The following is a 19,028-nucleotide window of genomic DNA, read 5'->3' as shown; positions in this document are numbered from 1 at the left end:
ATCCATGTCCACATTTTCGTTGTGTTTTTTTTATATACTGAGTTTAAAATGGTTAAGTTATTTTCTAGTGTAAAATTTATAAGTTTTTCTCCATTTCTACTTCTAATTTTATTACTGTAAGTGAATGGTCCCAGTATTGTCTCTTCTCCTGGACGTTTAGCTCCAATTTGGCCATTGAAATCTCCCATGACGATTAAGTTATTGTGGGCACGTTCTTGGATAGTGTTATTTAAGTCAAGGTAGAATTCCTCAATTGTTTCCAGGTCCGATTGTTCTGTTGGTGAATATATTTGTACAATAGACCATGAATCTTTATATCCCGGTAACTTTAAATTCATCATTGCTATGCGCTCCGAGATTCCTATAAATTCTTCTACAGATTTTTCAAGATATTTTTTGACGATGAAACCAACGCCATGGTGTCCTGGCGTCGTTCCAATATGGTATAGGAGGAAGTCTGGCTGAAAAATAATTCTTTCACCCATTCTTCTTACTTCGCTGAGGCCGACGATATCCCATTTAATTTGATTTAAGGCATTTGTTAATTCTATAAGATTTTCTTCATTCTTCAACGTGAGTACGTTAAGGGCTGCGACGTATATTTTTGTATCTTTGTAGTTGTTTTTTTGTATTGTTGGAGGGTTGTGGTCTTTATCCCCCACGAGGACCAGTCGGCTTGGGGGAAGAGGTATTTCTTCTGTTTGTTTGTTTTCGTAGTTTGTTTGGATTTTCCGTTTACCGGTTAATTGCTATTTTTTATTGAGTGTAGGTTTGTTGGTAAAGGAGTTCGATCTAGGTCGCATTGCATCGAAGGCATTTATCCTGCTAACTTTCGCAGAGCATAGTGTTTGCTGTTTTCTGGGTTGCCTTTTGGAAGGTGACGGTGAGATAGTTGGTTCCCTTTTCCTTTTTTCAGTGTTGGATTCTTTTACTACTAATTTGTCGTAAATCAGAAAAGCTATATTTCCCTTTTCTCTCTCTTCCTTCAACCGTGGTAGCAGTGCTTTTCTTTTCTCCAAAATTTCCTTTGAGTAATCCTCCGATACATAAATGTTCTTTAAGCTCTTTCTATTCTTCATAATTTCATCTTTTCTCCATGCATTTGTAAAGGAACACAGCACCGGCCTTGATTTATTCTGAACTATATTTTTTCCCAAGCGGTATAATTTGTTTATTTCGGATTGCTCTATATTTATGTTAAGAGCTTCTTTGAAGGTCATCTTGACATTATTAAATAGCTCCAATGTTGAATTTTCCCTCTCTTCTAGCCCGAAAATAATTATGTTGTTACATTTCTTTTCTCTTTTCAAATATTCCATCTCTTTCTCTAGATCGCTAACTTTTTGTTTTAATTGTTCGTTTTCTTCAATGATAGGAGTAAGTTTCTCATCCATCCTATCCATTAAGTTTTTGGTAAGTGATTCAGTTAGTTCAGCTGTTTGTTTCTGCATTTCCATCTTCATATTATCAAATAACAGTTGGAACTGTTCTTCCATATTTTTGTGAAGTAACGTGGAATGGAACGCAGTATAGTAGGTGACACTACTTTTCATGCACCGGCAACACTAGAACCAATGCCAACCCAACAAACTGACATTAAGTATTTTTTTAGTTGTAGGGTAGAATCGTATTCTACTTGGCAGGTTTTGTGAAAGTTGTTGTGGATTTTCTTCTGCAGTTTTCTGAACAGATCCTGTTAATATTCCAAAGATTTATTTCTTCTGCGTCCCTCGAAGCACCAATTAAGTGGTTTTTAACAGTGTTGACGACTAAACCAACTTTTTACTATTTTTTAAATACGATTTGTTACAAATAGAATCACAGTGATGTTTACACTTCAACGACCGGAAACGGAACCGAAAATGGAAAATACAAATAATAAAATAACAAAATCGATTCAGTTTAGGCGTGAAATTTGTGATATCAATCTTTTTTAATATAAATTCGGCCTGTTTTTCTTAGTTCCCTAACTAATCGTTGGTAGTCTTAAGTGGCTATTCCGGACGGGTAAGTGAGCTCACGGCCTCAATTCGAGAGATTTGCTAACATTAGCCCTAGAGAGCAGGGCTTTGTTGAATCGAGTACTGGAACAGAATCGCGACCTACAGGGAAGATCCGGCAAGAAACTCAGTGGGTTGTGTCTGTGAGCTAGGTTGAACTTTGAACTCTTCATCGTATTCGACAAGTTCGACGAGAACGGTAACCGGTGCTTGGAATCCCTACAAGTACCGAGAATAGATCGGGAGGATCCGATAGGCGGCAGCTCGATGACTTGGAGAGAATTAATGCGGATGCGAACTCTTGAATTTAAAAAACTTAATTCCCAACTTTGAGAACACTTGTTCGTCTTATTGTTCTATAAAAGACCATTACTTTATATTGCTTGAAGCAAAAAAAAATGTTTTCAAAATATCTTTAAATCTTAATTATGAGTGGGTTTGACGTAAACAGAATGTTTAAGAGATGTAGTTTTTTTAAGTATTAATTTATTGGAAGTCTGTTTTAATACAACACAGCAACTTTATCTTATCCGAGCGCTGCTGGGTAATGCAAAGTCCGAAACATGTATTGTCGGATCCCCCGGATTCACTCTCAAGCACCGGTCACCAACCTCGTAGAACGAAGAGTTCGACGAGCGAACTGATCCTTAGATACAGCCCACTGAGTTTCTCGCCGGATCTTCTCAGTGAGCCACTATTCCGATCCAGTGGTAGATTCCGCGAAGTACTGTTCTGGCTAAGGCTAGTTTTAGCAAATTCTCTCAGGTTGAGAGCGATTCGGTAGGGAAAAGTAAGGAACCTTATTTATTTAAAATAATATTATAGAAAATTTACATTGAAATTTATATTACTATATTAAATCATCATGAAACATTTAAAAAAATCACTTGTTTATTCTCGGATACTAATTCCGAGGATTCCGGATATTAATATATCCACGACTTCTTGTGATAGTAATTTACTTAGATTTCACAAAATTAACATAATTATTAGATTTAGATAGAATATTAGATAAAGTGGATGTCACTTACATTATCGCGAAGTATTGAAAAAGGATGCGTGCTTAAGATGACTGGATTTACCGATGTTTGTATGCTGTGAAATTCTAAGTAAATTACTATTACAAGAAGTCAAGAAGTGTAGTAATTATTACAGGAGACTGTCTATGATGAATGGTGTGCAAGGGTTTTGCAATAGGAACGCTCAATCTTTGACAGCTCATAGCGGCCATCTTGTTAAAGCGACAACTGTCAAATTTGGCACGAACACATTTGTCGTTGTGACATTTCATAATGGAACGCTACACGCTTGTCCGGCGGTATCATCGGCCCTTATTTCTTCGAAGATGTCCAAGGAGAAAAACAAGTTTTCTTGTTTTTGTCTTCATCGGACTTGATCCTTCGGACGCTCGCTGGCCGCTGCTACAAACCATACTTTTTTCTTTTTTTTTGGGGTAAAGTCATGGGTTTTTGTGGTAAAAGCCTATCTGAAATTTCATTCGTGTCATAAAAATCACTCGTAGCTGTTTGTATATTGAGCGATCATGTTCCTTCTTGACCGACATCATCAGTCCTCTTTGTATCAAGATTCTGGAAGCTGCACTGAAAAATATAATCTCAATTGAGATGTCGTAAGGTTATGGGTCAAAAAATGAAGTCAAGCTTGAAGCTGCGGGTCCCAACCTTTTTTACTCTGCACGCATATTCTGCACAAATTCACGACATCCTTACACATACGTATGTATATCCAAAATGTTCTATATTATAGTTGCAGTGATCAATAGTATCGGTACATTCTCTAAATTATAGTTCATTATGCTATTAGACGTAATTGTACAATTATCATCTAGTAAACAGGCATATTTTCCACATATCGAAAATTATCGTATTTGTAAATATTGATGAGAGGATATCGCGATACAACAATGTGGTTGAGAGCCGTTGGTCTAACGTTTAAGATATCTTGTGTCGAGCGATGTTACTAAATATCTCCCAGCTTGTACAAAGGCTTCTAATGAATGACGTACATAGCGTATGTTCACGAATGACTACCTCGACGAAGAGTATTTTCCTCGATAACATCGTGATATAAAAAAATTAATCGCGCTTAAATTATTTATATTTCTTATCTCTTAGACGGGCGAACGAGCTCACAGCCCGCCCAATGTTAAGTGGCATCTATGAGAACCGGTTAAAAGATCAAATTTGTCCAAGTTAACAAAAAAATATGAAATAAAAGTAATAGGTAGTAATAAAGTAATAGTAATACCTACGTATTAGGTAACGATTTGATATTAATAACGCTCGTATGCTAAATATATGTTTGTCTTACGTATTGCTCTATTAAGCTTTACTAATTAAGCTTATGTTTTGCTAGCTTCACCGGGCGTGTAGACAACGAGCTCTGGTGGCTCAGTCTGGGACATTGCCAACATCGGCCCAGCAAGAACAGTGCTTCGTTGAATCTACAACTGGATCGGAATCGTTAATATCACATTGACGCAGTCACCGTTCTGTTTGTGTTTATTCTATGTTCTCGTGCTTACGTCATTTATTGCTAATTCTCCGTTGAATTCACACAAGTGCCTACAAGGTATTGAGAAAATGACTCGTCATATGTGTTTTTTAATATTCATTGTTTTAATCGGTCATTGTTTTGGAGGTAAGTTATTCAATTCAATTAGTAAATTTTGAGTTAAGATTAAGATTTTTTTCGTTGTCATTTAAAAAACTCAGTGGTACTGAGACCATTAACGCCTGGAACCATTAAACTACTAAGCGACAGCCCGTTAGTTGTTTGAGACATTGTGTTATTGTGAGCGTAATAACATATGTGTTAGGATACAACGAGATCTTCGATATAACGCATCTAACATAGAATAGGCGTGGTCTCGCCACCTGCGGGCGACGCAGGTGCTCACGGGACACGGCTGCTTCGGCCGCTACCCGCACCTCGTCGTCCGGAGGGAACCGACGCCGGACTGCTACCACTGTAGAGGCAGCGCCGCGACCTCTTCACGACCTGTCGCTGTCAACCGTCGTGGCTACGATGCCTGACAGCGACGAGTCCTGGCAGGTGATGGTCGACTTCTGCGAGTCGAATGACTTAACGGAAGGAGGCGGCGGCATAGAAGAGAGAGAGAGAGAGAGAGAGAGAGAGCTCTTGTGGCAGTACGGCACCGCTGATCCGGGTCTGGATGAGGATGTTCATCCAGCTTCGGCCCCTGTGAGAAGGCAGTCTCCTCCTGGTGATGGTCACAGGGTATCCCGGAACACCAGCGGCACCGTACTGGCCACCGTACCGCGAAGACCAAGGTCGTCAGTCGTTAACGCTCGCCTCGACGATCGACGGTCGGTTGGCCCGGCCCCGGCTTACACAGAATATATTACGTACATTAATTAATTGATCTGGTTGGTTAAGGAGCTCGGAAATTTTATTTTTATTTAATATATGAGTTTTTTTATGTAGTGGGCATATTCTTCATCTGTATGGCCTAGATCCTAGATTCTCTATCCTAGATTCTCTTCCAGTGAGAGTTGTAAAAGTCAGGTCAGGGATTTACCAGATAGTGAGACGCAGCTTTTCTGTGTCTGCGATTTACAGGTGGTGGAGCGTATTGTAAGCTCGCAGGGGTAGATACCGTTCTGTCTATTTTGGCCGCAAAGTAATTATGCATTCTGGTTGGAAGTTTGAGACAGCTGTTATACAATAAATGAAACTTTAACCTCATGTCTCAAGGTTGTTGGGAGTATTGTTGTTGCGTGGTCACCAGGTGGGCCATGAGCCCGTTCACATATCCACTCAAAAATAGTATCTCTCTTAGGGGAATTACTTTTTTTTTCTACCTATTCTAGTAAATTCAAGGGGCCATACTAGATTCACCGAACGGGTAGGTAAGCTCACCGCCTCAGCCCCAGAGAGTTGCTAACACTAGACCTAGCAAGAGCAGTGGTTCGCTGAATCGTGTACTGAAACAGAATCGCGATCCACTGAGAAGATCAAAGCGAGACACTCAGTGTACTGCGTCTGAGGGTAATAAGAATGACCATTTTCGATCCCCCGCTATTATAACTACCGCCGTAAACACTGATACACTTTAGCAATTGCTAATGCAGCATTTTTGAGAATGATTAACACAACGAAACTTTGTTGGTCCATGCACAACATAACCGATATAACTTGTTTCACAGATAAACAGTGCGGTCCTAGTGAACAGTTGAATACATGTCCGTCTGCTTGTACTACTGGCAGATGTCCTGAGAGCCATGACGAATTTAAAAACTGCTCCGACGGAGGCACATGCCTCGAAAGCCGTTGCGACTGCCAATTCAACTATAGACGAGCGGCGAACAACACTTGTATACCCATAGCCAGTTGCCGTAAGTGCTTATTTAAGCCCCGACAATGCCCACCACTTGGCTTGTTGCTTGGGAAAAATTATGAGATTGTACTCCAGAGATTGAAAGCTAAGCTGCATGCTGCATGCATGAGCTTTTATTAGTGAGATATCAGGCCAAAGCTGTACTGACAATGACCTTAAAAAACTTTACCATTATCGGTTTTTTTTTTTTGCCTTTGTAGGCAGACGAGCATACGGCCCACCTGATGGTGAGTGGTTACCGTCGCCCATGGACTTCAGCAATGCCAAGGGCAGAGCCAAGCCGCTGCCTACCGAAACTGCTACAGCTGAACTACCTACAGCTGAACTTGTACACTACTAGACTGTGAAAAGTGTCACGTTAAAGCATGAGAACGAAGTTTCCCTTCAAACCTAAACGCAATTTGTTTTGATGACAGAAATATTCAGGATGGTGGTACCATCAGTAATTGTGATAAGAAAACAAGCCATGGACTGCAGACGCGGTGACCTTGATCCCAAGTTTTAATTAGTAGCCGCGTAATATATTATCGTGAAATCTACTGCCCTTTTGCCTAACAAGCTATTTTCCTCATAAATACATGTACAACAACAGGGTTATAACCTTCCTAGCGGCCCATGTGTTAATTAGTGGTTATTGGAGCTCATGAAATCCTGAAAATCGCCATCCATCAGAGGAACGGGAGTTTTAGTTAAATTGAAAAACAACTGATTGACCCTGGTTTCCCCCTTGTCCAAACATGAGTATTTCGCGGCAGAAATAGTCAGGTAGTAGTTAGTAGCTACCTTACATTATTTCTCTGGATAGGCAACGGCTTGGTTGTGCGGTGGTAACCACTTGTATTTGTATTTTATTCTTGTATTTGACCTTATACTAGTATGCATCCGAATGCAATTTAACACGTCAACTGCCATGCAGATCATGAGCATGGGTACCCTACGTGGGGCTGTAAAGTAATTATGTCGATTTCTGTTACTAAGTGTGTGTTGCCTTTGCCTTCTTTTGTTTGTTAATGTATATTTGGGTCTTTTAGGTGTCTTAGAAATAGATTCACTCTCAGTATCTTCGGATTCGTCTTTCCCAGATTCTACTAGATATTCTGGCGCCTTAGTAAGCAGATCGAAGAGAGAAGTCGACATAACAACTTCAATGCGCCACGTAGGGCGTCGGTGACCTACATGGCAGTCAACGTGTTAAACATAAGTATACGCTCATCGTATACAATATTGTTACGCGCTGGGGCTCGGGATAAATAAAAATTCTACCGAATCACAAGTTAACACTATATTCAACACTTAAAACACTTTTCAACTCTCAATTCGCTTCTTCCGCTTCGCTTCAGGTGATCCGTTCGCTGTTTCGCTTCGAGTAATTCCGATTACTGACTGCGTGCCATCTCTGCAACGCTTTTATAGCCGATGTCACATCTCTAGAATTATCGAGAATATTCCACATATCTCTAGTATTGTGTTTCCGCTATCTGATAATAGATGGCGTTGTACTTCCCGAGTGTTCTAGGTGCTACTAGATCCTTCGATATTCGTTAGACTATTCGGCAGCAGATGGCGTTACTCTTACCGGCGTAACAGTATTATAAGTAAAAAAATTATAAATAAATAATATACCTGATATATGTATTCAATGTAACTTATTTTTTCCAGCCAAATTTAATTGTACTGGACCGAACGAGGAGTACGTGGCCTGTCCACCATACTGCCCCACAGACGACTGTTCCCAAGCCACTCCTGACGGTCACTGTCGTTATTTTTGGAGCATTCTATTTGTAGTGGAATGTAGACCTTCTTGCCGTTGCATTGAAGGATTTTGGAGGAACAAGGGAGTTTGCGTTCCTTATAATAAGTGCCCCAAAACCTAAATTAAGTTTAATTAATATAAATTCTTATAATTGTGTACATTTAATGTCATTATTTATTTTATGTAGACCGACTAAATTACCTAAATTCTCTTTTTTTTTTTTTTTTTTTATTGCCCTTCTAGGCAGACGAGCATACGGCCCACCTGATGGTGAGTGGTTACCGTCGCCCATGGAATTCAGCAATGCCAGGGGCAGACCCAAGCCGCTGCCTACCGCTTAATACTCTCCACAAGCCTCGTTTGAAGAAGGACATGTCATAGCGCTCGGGAAACACCGTGGAGGGGAGCTCATTCCATAGCCGGATGGTACGTGGCAAAAAAGACCTCTGGAAACGCACTGTAGATGACCGCAGTGGCTCCAGGTAGTATGGATGAACTCTACTCCGGTGGCGGGAGGTGCGATGGTAAAAACGAGATGCCGGTATTATCTCGAACAATTCCTCAGAGCACTCCCCATGGAACATATGGTACAAAATACAGAGGGAACCGAAGTCCCTCCGCAGACCCAGAGGTTCCAAACGATCCGTGAGACCGGGATTATCGACAATCCGAACGGCCCTCCTCTGTATGGAGTCAAATGGAAGAAGCTGGTATTTGGGAGCCCCGGCCCAGAGATGGGAGCAGTACTCCACGCGAGGCCGGACTTGTGCTTTATAAAGCAAAAGCCTTTGTCCAGGCGTGAAGTACCGCTTCGCTCTGTTGAGGACTCCCAGCATTTTGGACGCCAACTTGGCTTTGCCTTCCAAATGACTCCGAAACTGGACATCGCTCGAAATGTCGACCCCAAGTATCCCAATACTCTCGGAAGGTTGCAGGGATACTCCTTGGAATTGCGGCGCCATGACAAAGGGGTCCTTCTTCGCAGTGAACGCGCAAACTTGTGTCTTTAACGGGTTGAATTGAACCAAGTTCAATTCACCCCATTTGGAGACTCGCCCCAGAGAGTTCTCCACTTCAGACACAAGTTTTGATCGTCTCTCTTGCACCACGCTCCGAGAGAGACTCTGATGGCCGATATATCGCGCATCCCCCGTGCTGTCATCCGCATAGCAATGCATGCCATCAATAGACAGCATGTCATTGATATACAGGATGAAAAGCGTGGGGGAGAGCACCGAACCTTGTGGAACGCCAGCGTTAATGGTCATGGTATCAGAACAGTCACCATCTACAACGACCGTGATGCTCCGCCCATCCAAAAAGCTAGCGATCCACTTGCAGAGACCCTCGGGGATTCCGTAAGATGGTAGCTTCGACAGAAGTGCCCTATGCCAGACCCTGTCGAAGGCCTTCGCGATATCAAGGCTCACAGCAAGAGCCTCGCCCTTGCTCTCCAAGGCTTCAGCCCACCTGTGAGTAAGGTATACAAGAAGATCGCCAGCTGAGCGACCGTGACGGAAACCGTACTGTCGGTCACTGATCAGCTGGCGATCCTCCAGATACTTCAGGAGTTGTATATTAATTATTCGCTCCATCACCTTGGAAAGCAAGGAAGTTATCGCGATAGGCCTATAGCTCGATGGGTCCGACCGGTCACCCTTCTTGGGGATAGGGTGGACGTGGGCAGTCTTCCATGAAGACGGAACCCTGTTAGTGCAATAAGAGAGGCGATACAAACGCGTTAGCGCAGGCGTCAGCTCAGGGGCGCACGTTTTCAAAACCACTGCAGGGATGCCGTCTGGCCCGCTCGACTTATGGACGTCCAGGAGTCGGAGTTCCCGCCTGACTGCACACTGTGTAAAGCAGATCTCCGGCAGGGAACTATCACACCGGAGGATGTTCGGTGGTGTGGCACCCCCGTCGTCCACAGTCGAGTTCGAGGCGAAGAGTTTGACCAGAAGGTCAGCTTTCTCTTTCGCACTATGGGCCAGACTGTCATCGGACTTGCGTAGTGGTGGGAGACTAGACCTGCAAAAGTTACCTTCTGCAGCTTTGGCGAGCGACCAAAAAGCACGGCTCCCAGAGGGATAGCTCTTCAGTCGCTCGCCAATTCTAGCAACGTGCTCCGATTTCGCCCTGGAAATAACCTTCTTGTAGGACCTGGAAGCGGCGTTATATTTCCGCCTTTCCTCTGAGATGTTAGGATCCCGACGTCTCCTAGCATCATCCCATGCAACGTATGCGGACCGCTTGAGGTGTGCAGCATCCCTGCTGGCATTGTTATACCAGGGTCTGCTGCGACCCCCAACGGGCACTTCAGAGGAGGGGATAAACAATTCCATCCCCTGGAGCACCACGTCTTTAAGACGGTCCGCACAGACGTCAGGATCAGCAGAGGAAAAGCAGAACCGTCCCCATGGGTAGGATGCGTAAAACTCACGCAATCCATCCCAATCTGCTGACAAATACTGCCAAACTCTTCGATACCTGGTCGTCGTTCGACGACCAGGACGAGAGAGTGGTGTGGCAGCACGGATAAGGCAGTGATCAGACGATCCAAGTGGAGCGTCGACCACCACACTGTATCCGGCTGGATCGGTGGTCAGCAGAAGGTCCAACAGAGAAGGCTCGTGCCCCTCAATATCTGGGACACGGGTGGGCTGTGTCACCAGCTGGGAGAGGCCGTAGGCCAAGGCGAAATCGTAGGCAGCCCGACCCGGGAGGTCAGTGGTTCTGGACCCCAACCACTCTTGGTGGTGAGCGTTAAAGTCTCCAAGAACCACCACCTCCGCAGATGGGTACTGCTCAAGCACGCGGTTAGTCCCCTCTTGCACATGCTCTATCAGAGCTGAACCTGCATCACTGCTGTGGGACCTGTACAGGCACGCGTAGACTCGGGTACGACCCCCGTGATCTACGCGCAGCCACAAGAGGGACAGGTCCCGTTGTTCGAGGCTTCGTAGACGGCGACAACAGACATCAGCCCGGACGAATACACACACCCCGGCTTTACGCAGGAAGTTGTGCTCCAATACGTAGCCGGGGTATTCAAGGTACGAAGTATCATCCGGAGCAGATATCTGCGTCTCCGTCAGAAAAAGGAGGGCAGGCTGCGCCGTCTCAAGATGGTGGTGTACGGCGTCGAGGTTGCTATGTAGACCCCTTACATTGCTGAAATCCACATTAAATGTGGAATGGGGAATCGCCGACAAAACCCTTTTCCTTTTTCGAACTTTCATTATTATTTTTTTTTTTTTTGGAGAGTGGGATTGGGTGGGGTAGGATGTTCGAGGCGAAATCCTGACAATACCTGAATAAAGCGCGGAGCACAGTACGTGCTCGACCACGGGTTGCGTGAGCGACTGACGCAGGGCATGGAAGGGCCCCCAGTCCACCCTGCGTGCGATCGCCGGGATCCACTCCGGTCTCCGACTCCGGCACGACGACCGCACGACAGGATTTTACACCGGTTGGCGGGACAGCTTCCCGGGGCGGAGTTTAGTAGTGACACCCGGGTTCAGGTCCCCAACTGACCGGCGGGCGGCGGCGAACACCGTTTCACTGGGTCTCCCTATACCCCCGTCAAACAATCACGTCCCGCGAGCTCACACGCACGTCTGCTCCGCATGTTCCAGGTATCGCCAAGATTCACCCCCAACAAGGAAGAGGAAAGGGAAGGAATAACACTGGCTCTCCAACCCACACGCCGGAACACAGCTAGGCTATTTGGCGGCGGACTCTAGTTGGAGGGTGGTCGCCAGCCAGTCGGACAAGTCCTACCACCGATTATGTATTCGGCTCCCGTTTTGCACCACCCAGGGGTCACTTGTAGGGAATCGCGGGTTAAACCTACGGAAGCGGGAAGCAATCAACCCCCAAAGCGGGAAGCAATCAACCCCCAACCAAGTCTACATCTACTTAACCTACCGACCTACCAAACACCAACAAATAACATTAGTTCTTCATTTTACTTTTTTGTATACAGAAAAAAGGACATTAGAAACATATCTAAATTATATTTATTATATCCCTTTTTTATTTCGTAAGTGGTTAGTAGCAAAAATGGACCAAATTACTTCAGAGCACCACGTAAGGCACCGGTGATTACATGGCAGCCAACGGGTTAATATTCAATGCTTTTTGAGAGCATGGAGACCCGTGTGCTTAGTTTGAGTTATTTAACGTTCTCGATAGCGTAAAAGTTAACTCATATTTGTATGGAATGGGAACGTTTGCGTACGTTTGCCGCTAGGGGCGCTGTTCCAACTGCATACAAAATTGGGCTAACTTTAACGCTATCGAGAACGTTAAAAAACTCGCACTAAGCACACAGACCGGTTGTCATATATTTAGCCTTTCTAAGCAGGCGAGTATAAAATTCTACTGATAACGAACGGTTACCGTCGCCTATGGACAGCAGCTAAATTTCGTCGAGTCCGATTGTATACATCCTTTTTTTTCTTATCCGTTGAGTATTTATGATTTTCGTTTCCACAATTCTCAAACATTGGATCCAACAGAGCGCTCAGAATAATTTTTCAACACATTTTTACTAACTTCGAAGTATTTTTCATGTACTCATACACTTGAACTGACTATTTGATTGTAAATTATTTGAATTACGTGTAACGTTTCAATGTTATTTTATTTGAATAAATATTATACGTAATACAACAGACATAAATTATAAAAATGTGTTTTTTTTTAATGTAAATAATATCCATTCGGCGTTACTAATTGACTACCCATGAAAAATTCCAAAGTTTTTTTTTTTCGGTATCAACAAACTTTAACTATAGATTTGCGGTGGCGCTTGTAGATCATCTTCCTCATTTAATAATACTTTTATTTGAACCTTCTCGTAACTGACATTTAGTCTGTCATTTTATGCGGCAAGGAAGCGACAGATTGACATTTTAAATCAACATCCTTTAGTTAGTATGTTTCTCCTGCTACCAGTAGTTTCACGCTACCTGTAAAGCTGTCTGAGCCTTTGCTCTGGTTGAGCCTTTGCTCACCCACCTGTCCTGGTAGAACTGGAAAGGCTTCTGGGCCATCAGTAATCCTGCAATCCTAAAAAAAACAGGTATCTTCTGTAAAACCAAAGTGTACTTCAATTCACTTGCCTGAACAGCACAGAGGTTAACCGATTAATGTTGCCGGTATTCGAAATTGATTTATTTAGTACTATTTTTATTTTTTTATTTTATTGCTTAGATGGGTGGACGATCTCACAGCCCACCTGGTGTTAAGTGGTTACTGGAGCCCATAGACGTCTACAACGTAAATGCGCCACCCACCTTGAGATATAAGTTCTAAGGTCTCAGTATAGTTACAACGGCTACCCCACCCTTCGAACCGAAACGCATTACTGCTTCACGGCGGAAATAGGCGGGGTGGTGGTACCTACCCGTGCGGAATCCCAAGAGGTCCTACCACCAGTGATAAATACTAATACGCGTTGGGATTTGGGATAAATAAAACTTCCATCAAAGTACAAATTAAAACTCTATTTAATTCTCAGAACACCTACAGAACGCATTACAATCATGTTGTTTATTTTAAAGGTGACAGAACTGCTATAGAATTTAATACTTGTTATTTGCTAATAAAGCGTCGACCTATAAGTAACCTTTATTATCTAATATTAATATGCTCCTATTAGCTAGACGTACATGCTTACATAATATATCATTCTATCTGTGTAACGGAATGTGTCAAGGTAAGTTGAGCCATCAATTTAAAACTCAATTAACTTTATAGTTTCCACATATAAGAAAGACAATTCAATAATTTTATTACTTCAACTTAATATCTTTTGAAGTCATTATGGCCTAAACGATAAGACGCCCGTTTTAATTGTATCAAGCGATGCGACATCGCGACAGTGCCGGTGTTCGAATCCCGCAGACAAGTACCCGTTTTTCTAATGAAATACGTACCTGATGCATATTCACGATGAAGAAATAGCATAGTATAATCAAACCCGCAAAATAATGTAATATGCGTAATTAGTAGACAATTGAAACAGATATCAATTCTCAATGTGGGTGGCGGAATTCACGTTGTGATTTGTCTATGGGTTCCGGCGACCACTTAACATCAGGAGGGGCGTGAGGTCGTTTACTCATGTAGACAATGAAAAAAAATCCTGACCAGTATGAGTAAGTAACATTAAAAAAACCTTCAATATCGATAAATATCTTCTTTTCAACTCGGTCTCTGAAGATAATTAAAAAAATAAATCATACACGAAGCAATAAAAGTCACAGTAAGCACTAAACTACATAAATAAAACATAATGTATTTTATGAACAATTAAACGGGAATTAATTACGTTTTCGTTCACCTGAACAAATAAATTTTTTAAAACTTTATCGGTACTTATTTGCGCGATACATTTTAAATACAAGTGCGCAACGCTGAATTGAACACAACTGACAAATATCTCGTTGAAATGGGACGTTTTTGTTTTATCGTATTAACTGCAGCGTGGCTCGTCGTCGCTAAGGCAGGTAAGTTAGTTTCATTTTTACCATACGGGTCTCTAACACAGCGAGGCAACGGGTAATCGAGATTCAATCGTTCCACACGTTGCAAATTCAAAGGCCCCAATTTCCTAACGTACCGATACGGAACACATACTTAATGTATTCAGACACTGAATGCCATTCTAAAGTTACAGTAGCAACGCACCTAGTACAATAAAAAATAGCTCCTGAGACCTTGCTTGCCCACCTGTCCTGGTGAAACTAGAAAGGCCTTAGGGACACTAGTAACCTTTCAAGTTGGTAGTTTCTTTTTTCCTTGCCTTTTTTGATACCTTTCCGGTTTCACCAGGACAAGTGGGCGAGCAAAGGCTCAGCCAGGATTGGTAGGATTTACTAACAGCTGCTCGAGCGCCTCCAAAGGAGACCTAACGACTCAAGAGCAGCTACTTCGCGAATGAATCTACCACTGGATCGGAATCGCGACCTGCTGAGAAGGTCTGGTAGATTCTGCGAAGCACTGCTTTTGCTAGAGTTGGTGTTAGTAAATTCTCTCAGGTTGAGCCCGTGAACGCCTCACCGGGCGTAGCTGGAATAGCCACTTAGACTACCAGCAAATAGGTAAGAAAAAAGTAAAAAAAATAGCAAAATATAATTTCCTATTTTATAAAAAATGAGGCATTAATCGTCGACATTACAATGATAAATCGCTCATTTCCAGGGTTATTACGTGATAAAACACGACATTACGTGAGTCATAGCAGCACAACAAATAAAGCAAAAACATAATGCAAATAAATATGTTTGTAATAAAACTAAATTTTCTCAATGACATCAAAGCCATAGTATAACGAACATAATTCTCAACTATGTATGTTTAACCCTTAAAGCACGAACCATCGGGAGATCGACTCTCTACTAATGTGTATAAAGTGTGGAGCGTCGGAATATCGACTATTGCGCAGTTTGATTACAGTTATCGACCTGTACGGATGGTGATAAATATCCGTGTGCGTTCGCTTTACGCCCTACGACAGTAACCTATTGTTTTCCATTCACTTTACGCTTTTTTTTTCCTGCTTATGCTGATAGCCTTGAGAGGCTATTTCAGCTTCACTCTAACGTGTAGGTGAGCTCACGGGGCTTAAACCGGAGTGTTGCTAACACTGGCCCTAGCAAGAACAGTGCTGCGCAGAATCTAACACCGGATCGGAAACGCGACCCACTGAGAAGATCCGGCGAGAAACTCAGTGGGCTGTGTCTATGAGTTAATTTACCTACTCGTCGAGACCTTCGTCGCAACCGACGGGTTCGACCAGGACGATGACCGGTGCTTGTGGTACCTAAAAGCACCGTTAATGGATACCTAAAAGCACCGTTAAATATACATACTTTAGTAGTTTATTCCCGTTTCGGCACAGGGATCATTTCTGGACACCCTGAATGAGCACAGGTCACTGATTACGTTATTTCTCATTCGAAGATGCGACTGACGACGTCACGGAGCCTCCTTGTGCGGACAGCGAGATATTAGACAAGTGCCCCGTGGACTGTCCTTCTGATTACTGTCCAACGAGCCGATGCGATGACCAGTCAAGCTGTCCGAAGCCTGCGAGCGCCGACTGTCCAGCGCCAGCCTGCAAATGTAGATTTAACTACAGACGCGCAGCCAACGGAACGTGCATACCGACTAGAGAGTGCCGTAAGCTCCAATCGTTCACTGTTTTACTGCTGGTAGAAGTTCCTGTGAGTCCGCACGGGTAGGTACCGCCAGCCTGTCTGTTTCAACCGTGAAGCAGTAATGCGTTTTGGTTTGAAGAATGGGGCCGCCGTTTTAACTATACTGAGACCTTAGAACTCATATCTCAAGGTGGGAGGCGGTATTTACATTAACACCAGGTGGGATGTGAGCTCGTCCACTCGTGTATCTAGAAAGGCATTACTGCTTCACGGCAGAAATAGGCAGGGTGAGGGTACCTACCCGTGCGAACTCACAAGACGTCCTACCACCGGTATACTCGTAGTTTCGCGTTTTGTTTTTGGGGAAATGATATTCTATTGTATATATTTCATGTTCGAATTCTGATTCGCAGCTCCCTTCGATTGTGACGGTGATAATGAAGAGTACAATCCCTGCCCTCCTTTCTGCCCCGGTGAGAGCTGTTCGCAGGCGACGGAGGATGGGGAGTGCCATCTTGTTGGAAGAATAGGCATCGTATTGCCGTGCAAACCAGCCTGTAGATGTAAAAAGTACTTCTGGAGACAGGACGGAGTCTGTGTGCCATACGAACAATGTAGTCAGTAATAAGAATTTATTTTTTATGGGTCATGGGTATTGAATTAGGTGTAGCCGCTTAATATGAATAAACATTTATATTAAAAGTAGCTTTTTTAAGACGTAACCTTTACTAAATGGTAACTATTTTGATACTAAAAATCCGTAAACTCATCTAACTTCGTCGGCAAAAATACCGTTTATTTAATTTTGAAATTCCAATCATCGACATCATCATCATTCATCATTCTTTCCTATTACCCTCTGCTGGGGTGTAGGGCTCGAATCAAATCCTTACATTTACGACAATTTCCAATCATTATCAAAATGAAATAATGGTTGTCTGTGAAGTCGGTTTACGGACAAGATTTACGTGATAACGTCAGTAGCAGAAATATTCGAACTGCTAGCTTTGACGTCACGCGAGAAGAGAGATAAATGTGTCAGAAGCCAATGCTTGGGCCGATTGTGCCTCTCTATCGCTTGTTCCGCGCTCTCGCTTGCACGCTCAGGCTCAGACGGAACGTGACACTTTCTCGTGCGTACAGCCGGTGTTCGTCAACAAAATCGATTTAAAGTAATTAATATGCAGTAAAAAGTTAAAAAAATATTGTGTATTCTTCTATAACTTAATTAATATTATCAATATAATGACGTTACAATTATGTTTATTTTTGGAGTCGGTGTCAGCCAAGGTAGGTTTGTAAATACATACCGAAAGGTGAAAGGTTATTTATTTGGTTTTAGCGACATTCTTGCAAATTTACAAGAGAGCCATTTAAAATTTAAAATTAAAAAAGATATGAATACGAAAAAAGCTTCTTCACAAAAACAAAAAAAAACTTCTGCACAAATACAAAAAAAACTTCTTCACCTTAAAGAATGGAGAAGAAAAACATCGAACTGTTGATGCTAATACCAAATAAAACGCACCTTTAATTACAAAGATAAATGTCGCGTATTAAGCGAAATGTCGCTTAAACCTAATAGCCTTTCGCCACTTGATACATAGTTATATGTAGGGGACATATTTGCTTGTGTCGCAAGCACGACTTCACGAGGCGGGAGGCGAGCCGCGGCTAACACAGACTCCAAAAATAAGAATAATTGTAATAATAATTGTAACCAATTAAGATCAAGTTGGCTGCAGGCAAATCTGGGCGCCCATACCCGAATTACTATAAATTATAAGCGTCCTTGTCTAAAATCCATCGCACTTTATAATTTTATTTCAATGGTTTCAAGTCGGACGGCGCGAAGTTTTTTTTTTATGATTGAAGGATTACTGGTGGCTCTGAGGCTTTTCCAGTTTCACCATTACAGGTGGGCGAGCAAAGGCTCAGCCAGAAGTGGGATTTGCTAACAGCTGCCCGAGCGCCTCCGAAGGAGACCTAACAACTCAAGGGCAGCTGCTTCGCGAATGAATCTATTACCGGATCGGAATCGCGACCCGCTAAGAAGATCCGGCGAGAAACTCAGCGAGCTGATGCATGGGTTAGGTTGCGCGTCGTCGAGTTCGACGAGTACGGTTACCAGAGTCCCTAAGCCTGCTCGTAGTGTTAGAGCTGAAGGCGTCTAATGCAAAGGTTATTGGATCTGATGGATCCGTAAGAACGTGTCTAGGGCACCGCTCGAAGTATAAAGCAGCGTATTCCACTACGAGGAACAGGGCTAAAATCCTTTAATTGAAAATCTTTCTGCTTCGTCTCGGAAACTATGTTTGAAATTTCAACAAATATCCATAAATTGTCAATAAAATGCTCCGGAGGAAAGGCGCTGGCAGCAATGCGCCTGATAACAAGGTTTTTCAATAGAGACGCTCGAATTTTGACAGCTCATAGCGGCTATCTTGGTAAAGCGATAGCTGTCAAATTTGACACACGTCACCATGGAACCCTACACGCTTTTCCAGCGGCATCATCGGCCCTTATTTCTTCGAAGATGCGCAAGAAGCCGCGCTCACCGACAATGGCAACCAATATCGGATGATGACAACAAACTTTTTGTGGCCTGGAATAGATGGTATAGATATCACAAGCACGTGGTTCCAACAGGACGGCACCACTTGCCATACAGCACGGGAAACATTAAATTAATTGAATGAGAAATTCGAAGGCTTCGTAGGCTCGAC

The 19,028-nt window shown here is 43.0% G+C and overlaps 2 protein-coding genes across 6 annotated transcripts in view; both read left to right on the top strand.

Moving 5' to 3' along the window:
- Positions 1 to 4,501: 4,501 nt before the first annotated feature.
- On the top strand, positions 4,502 to 8,345 carry LOC114240131 (uncharacterized). Its single transcript, XM_028170573.2, has 3 exons — positions 4,502 to 4,661; positions 6,191 to 6,379; positions 8,041 to 8,345. The coding sequence occupies exons 1-3, from the start codon at positions 4,604 to 4,606 to the stop codon at positions 8,253 to 8,255; spliced, it is 462 nt and encodes a 153-aa protein (XP_028026374.2). The 5' UTR covers positions 4,502 to 4,603; the 3' UTR covers positions 8,256 to 8,345.
- A 6,158-nt stretch (positions 8,346 to 14,503) lies between these two features.
- LOC114240171 (zonadhesin) overlaps positions 14,504 to 19,028 on the top strand; it is a 138,692-nt gene continuing 134,167 nt past the window's right edge. For all 5 annotated transcript variants that reach the window (XM_089736677.1, XM_089736676.1, XM_089736675.1 and 2 more), the window contains exons 1-3: positions 14,504 to 14,649; positions 16,106 to 16,324; positions 16,716 to 16,919. In XM_089736677.1, coding sequence (XP_089592803.1) covers positions 14,592 to 14,649; positions 16,106 to 16,324; positions 16,716 to 16,919 — 481 coding nt within the window. In that variant the 5' untranslated portion in view covers positions 14,504 to 14,591. The remainder of the gene's footprint in view (positions 14,650 to 16,105; positions 16,325 to 16,715; positions 16,920 to 19,028) is intronic.

The sequence above is a fragment of the Bombyx mandarina genome, chromosome 22 (genome assembly GCF_030267445.1).
Source record: "Bombyx mandarina strain Sakado chromosome 22, ASM3026744v2".
Taxonomy (NCBI): Eukaryota; Metazoa; Arthropoda; class Insecta; order Lepidoptera; family Bombycidae; genus Bombyx; species Bombyx mandarina.
The sequence above is the reverse complement of the archived record's forward strand: the minus strand, read 5'-3'. Positions and strand labels throughout refer to the sequence as shown.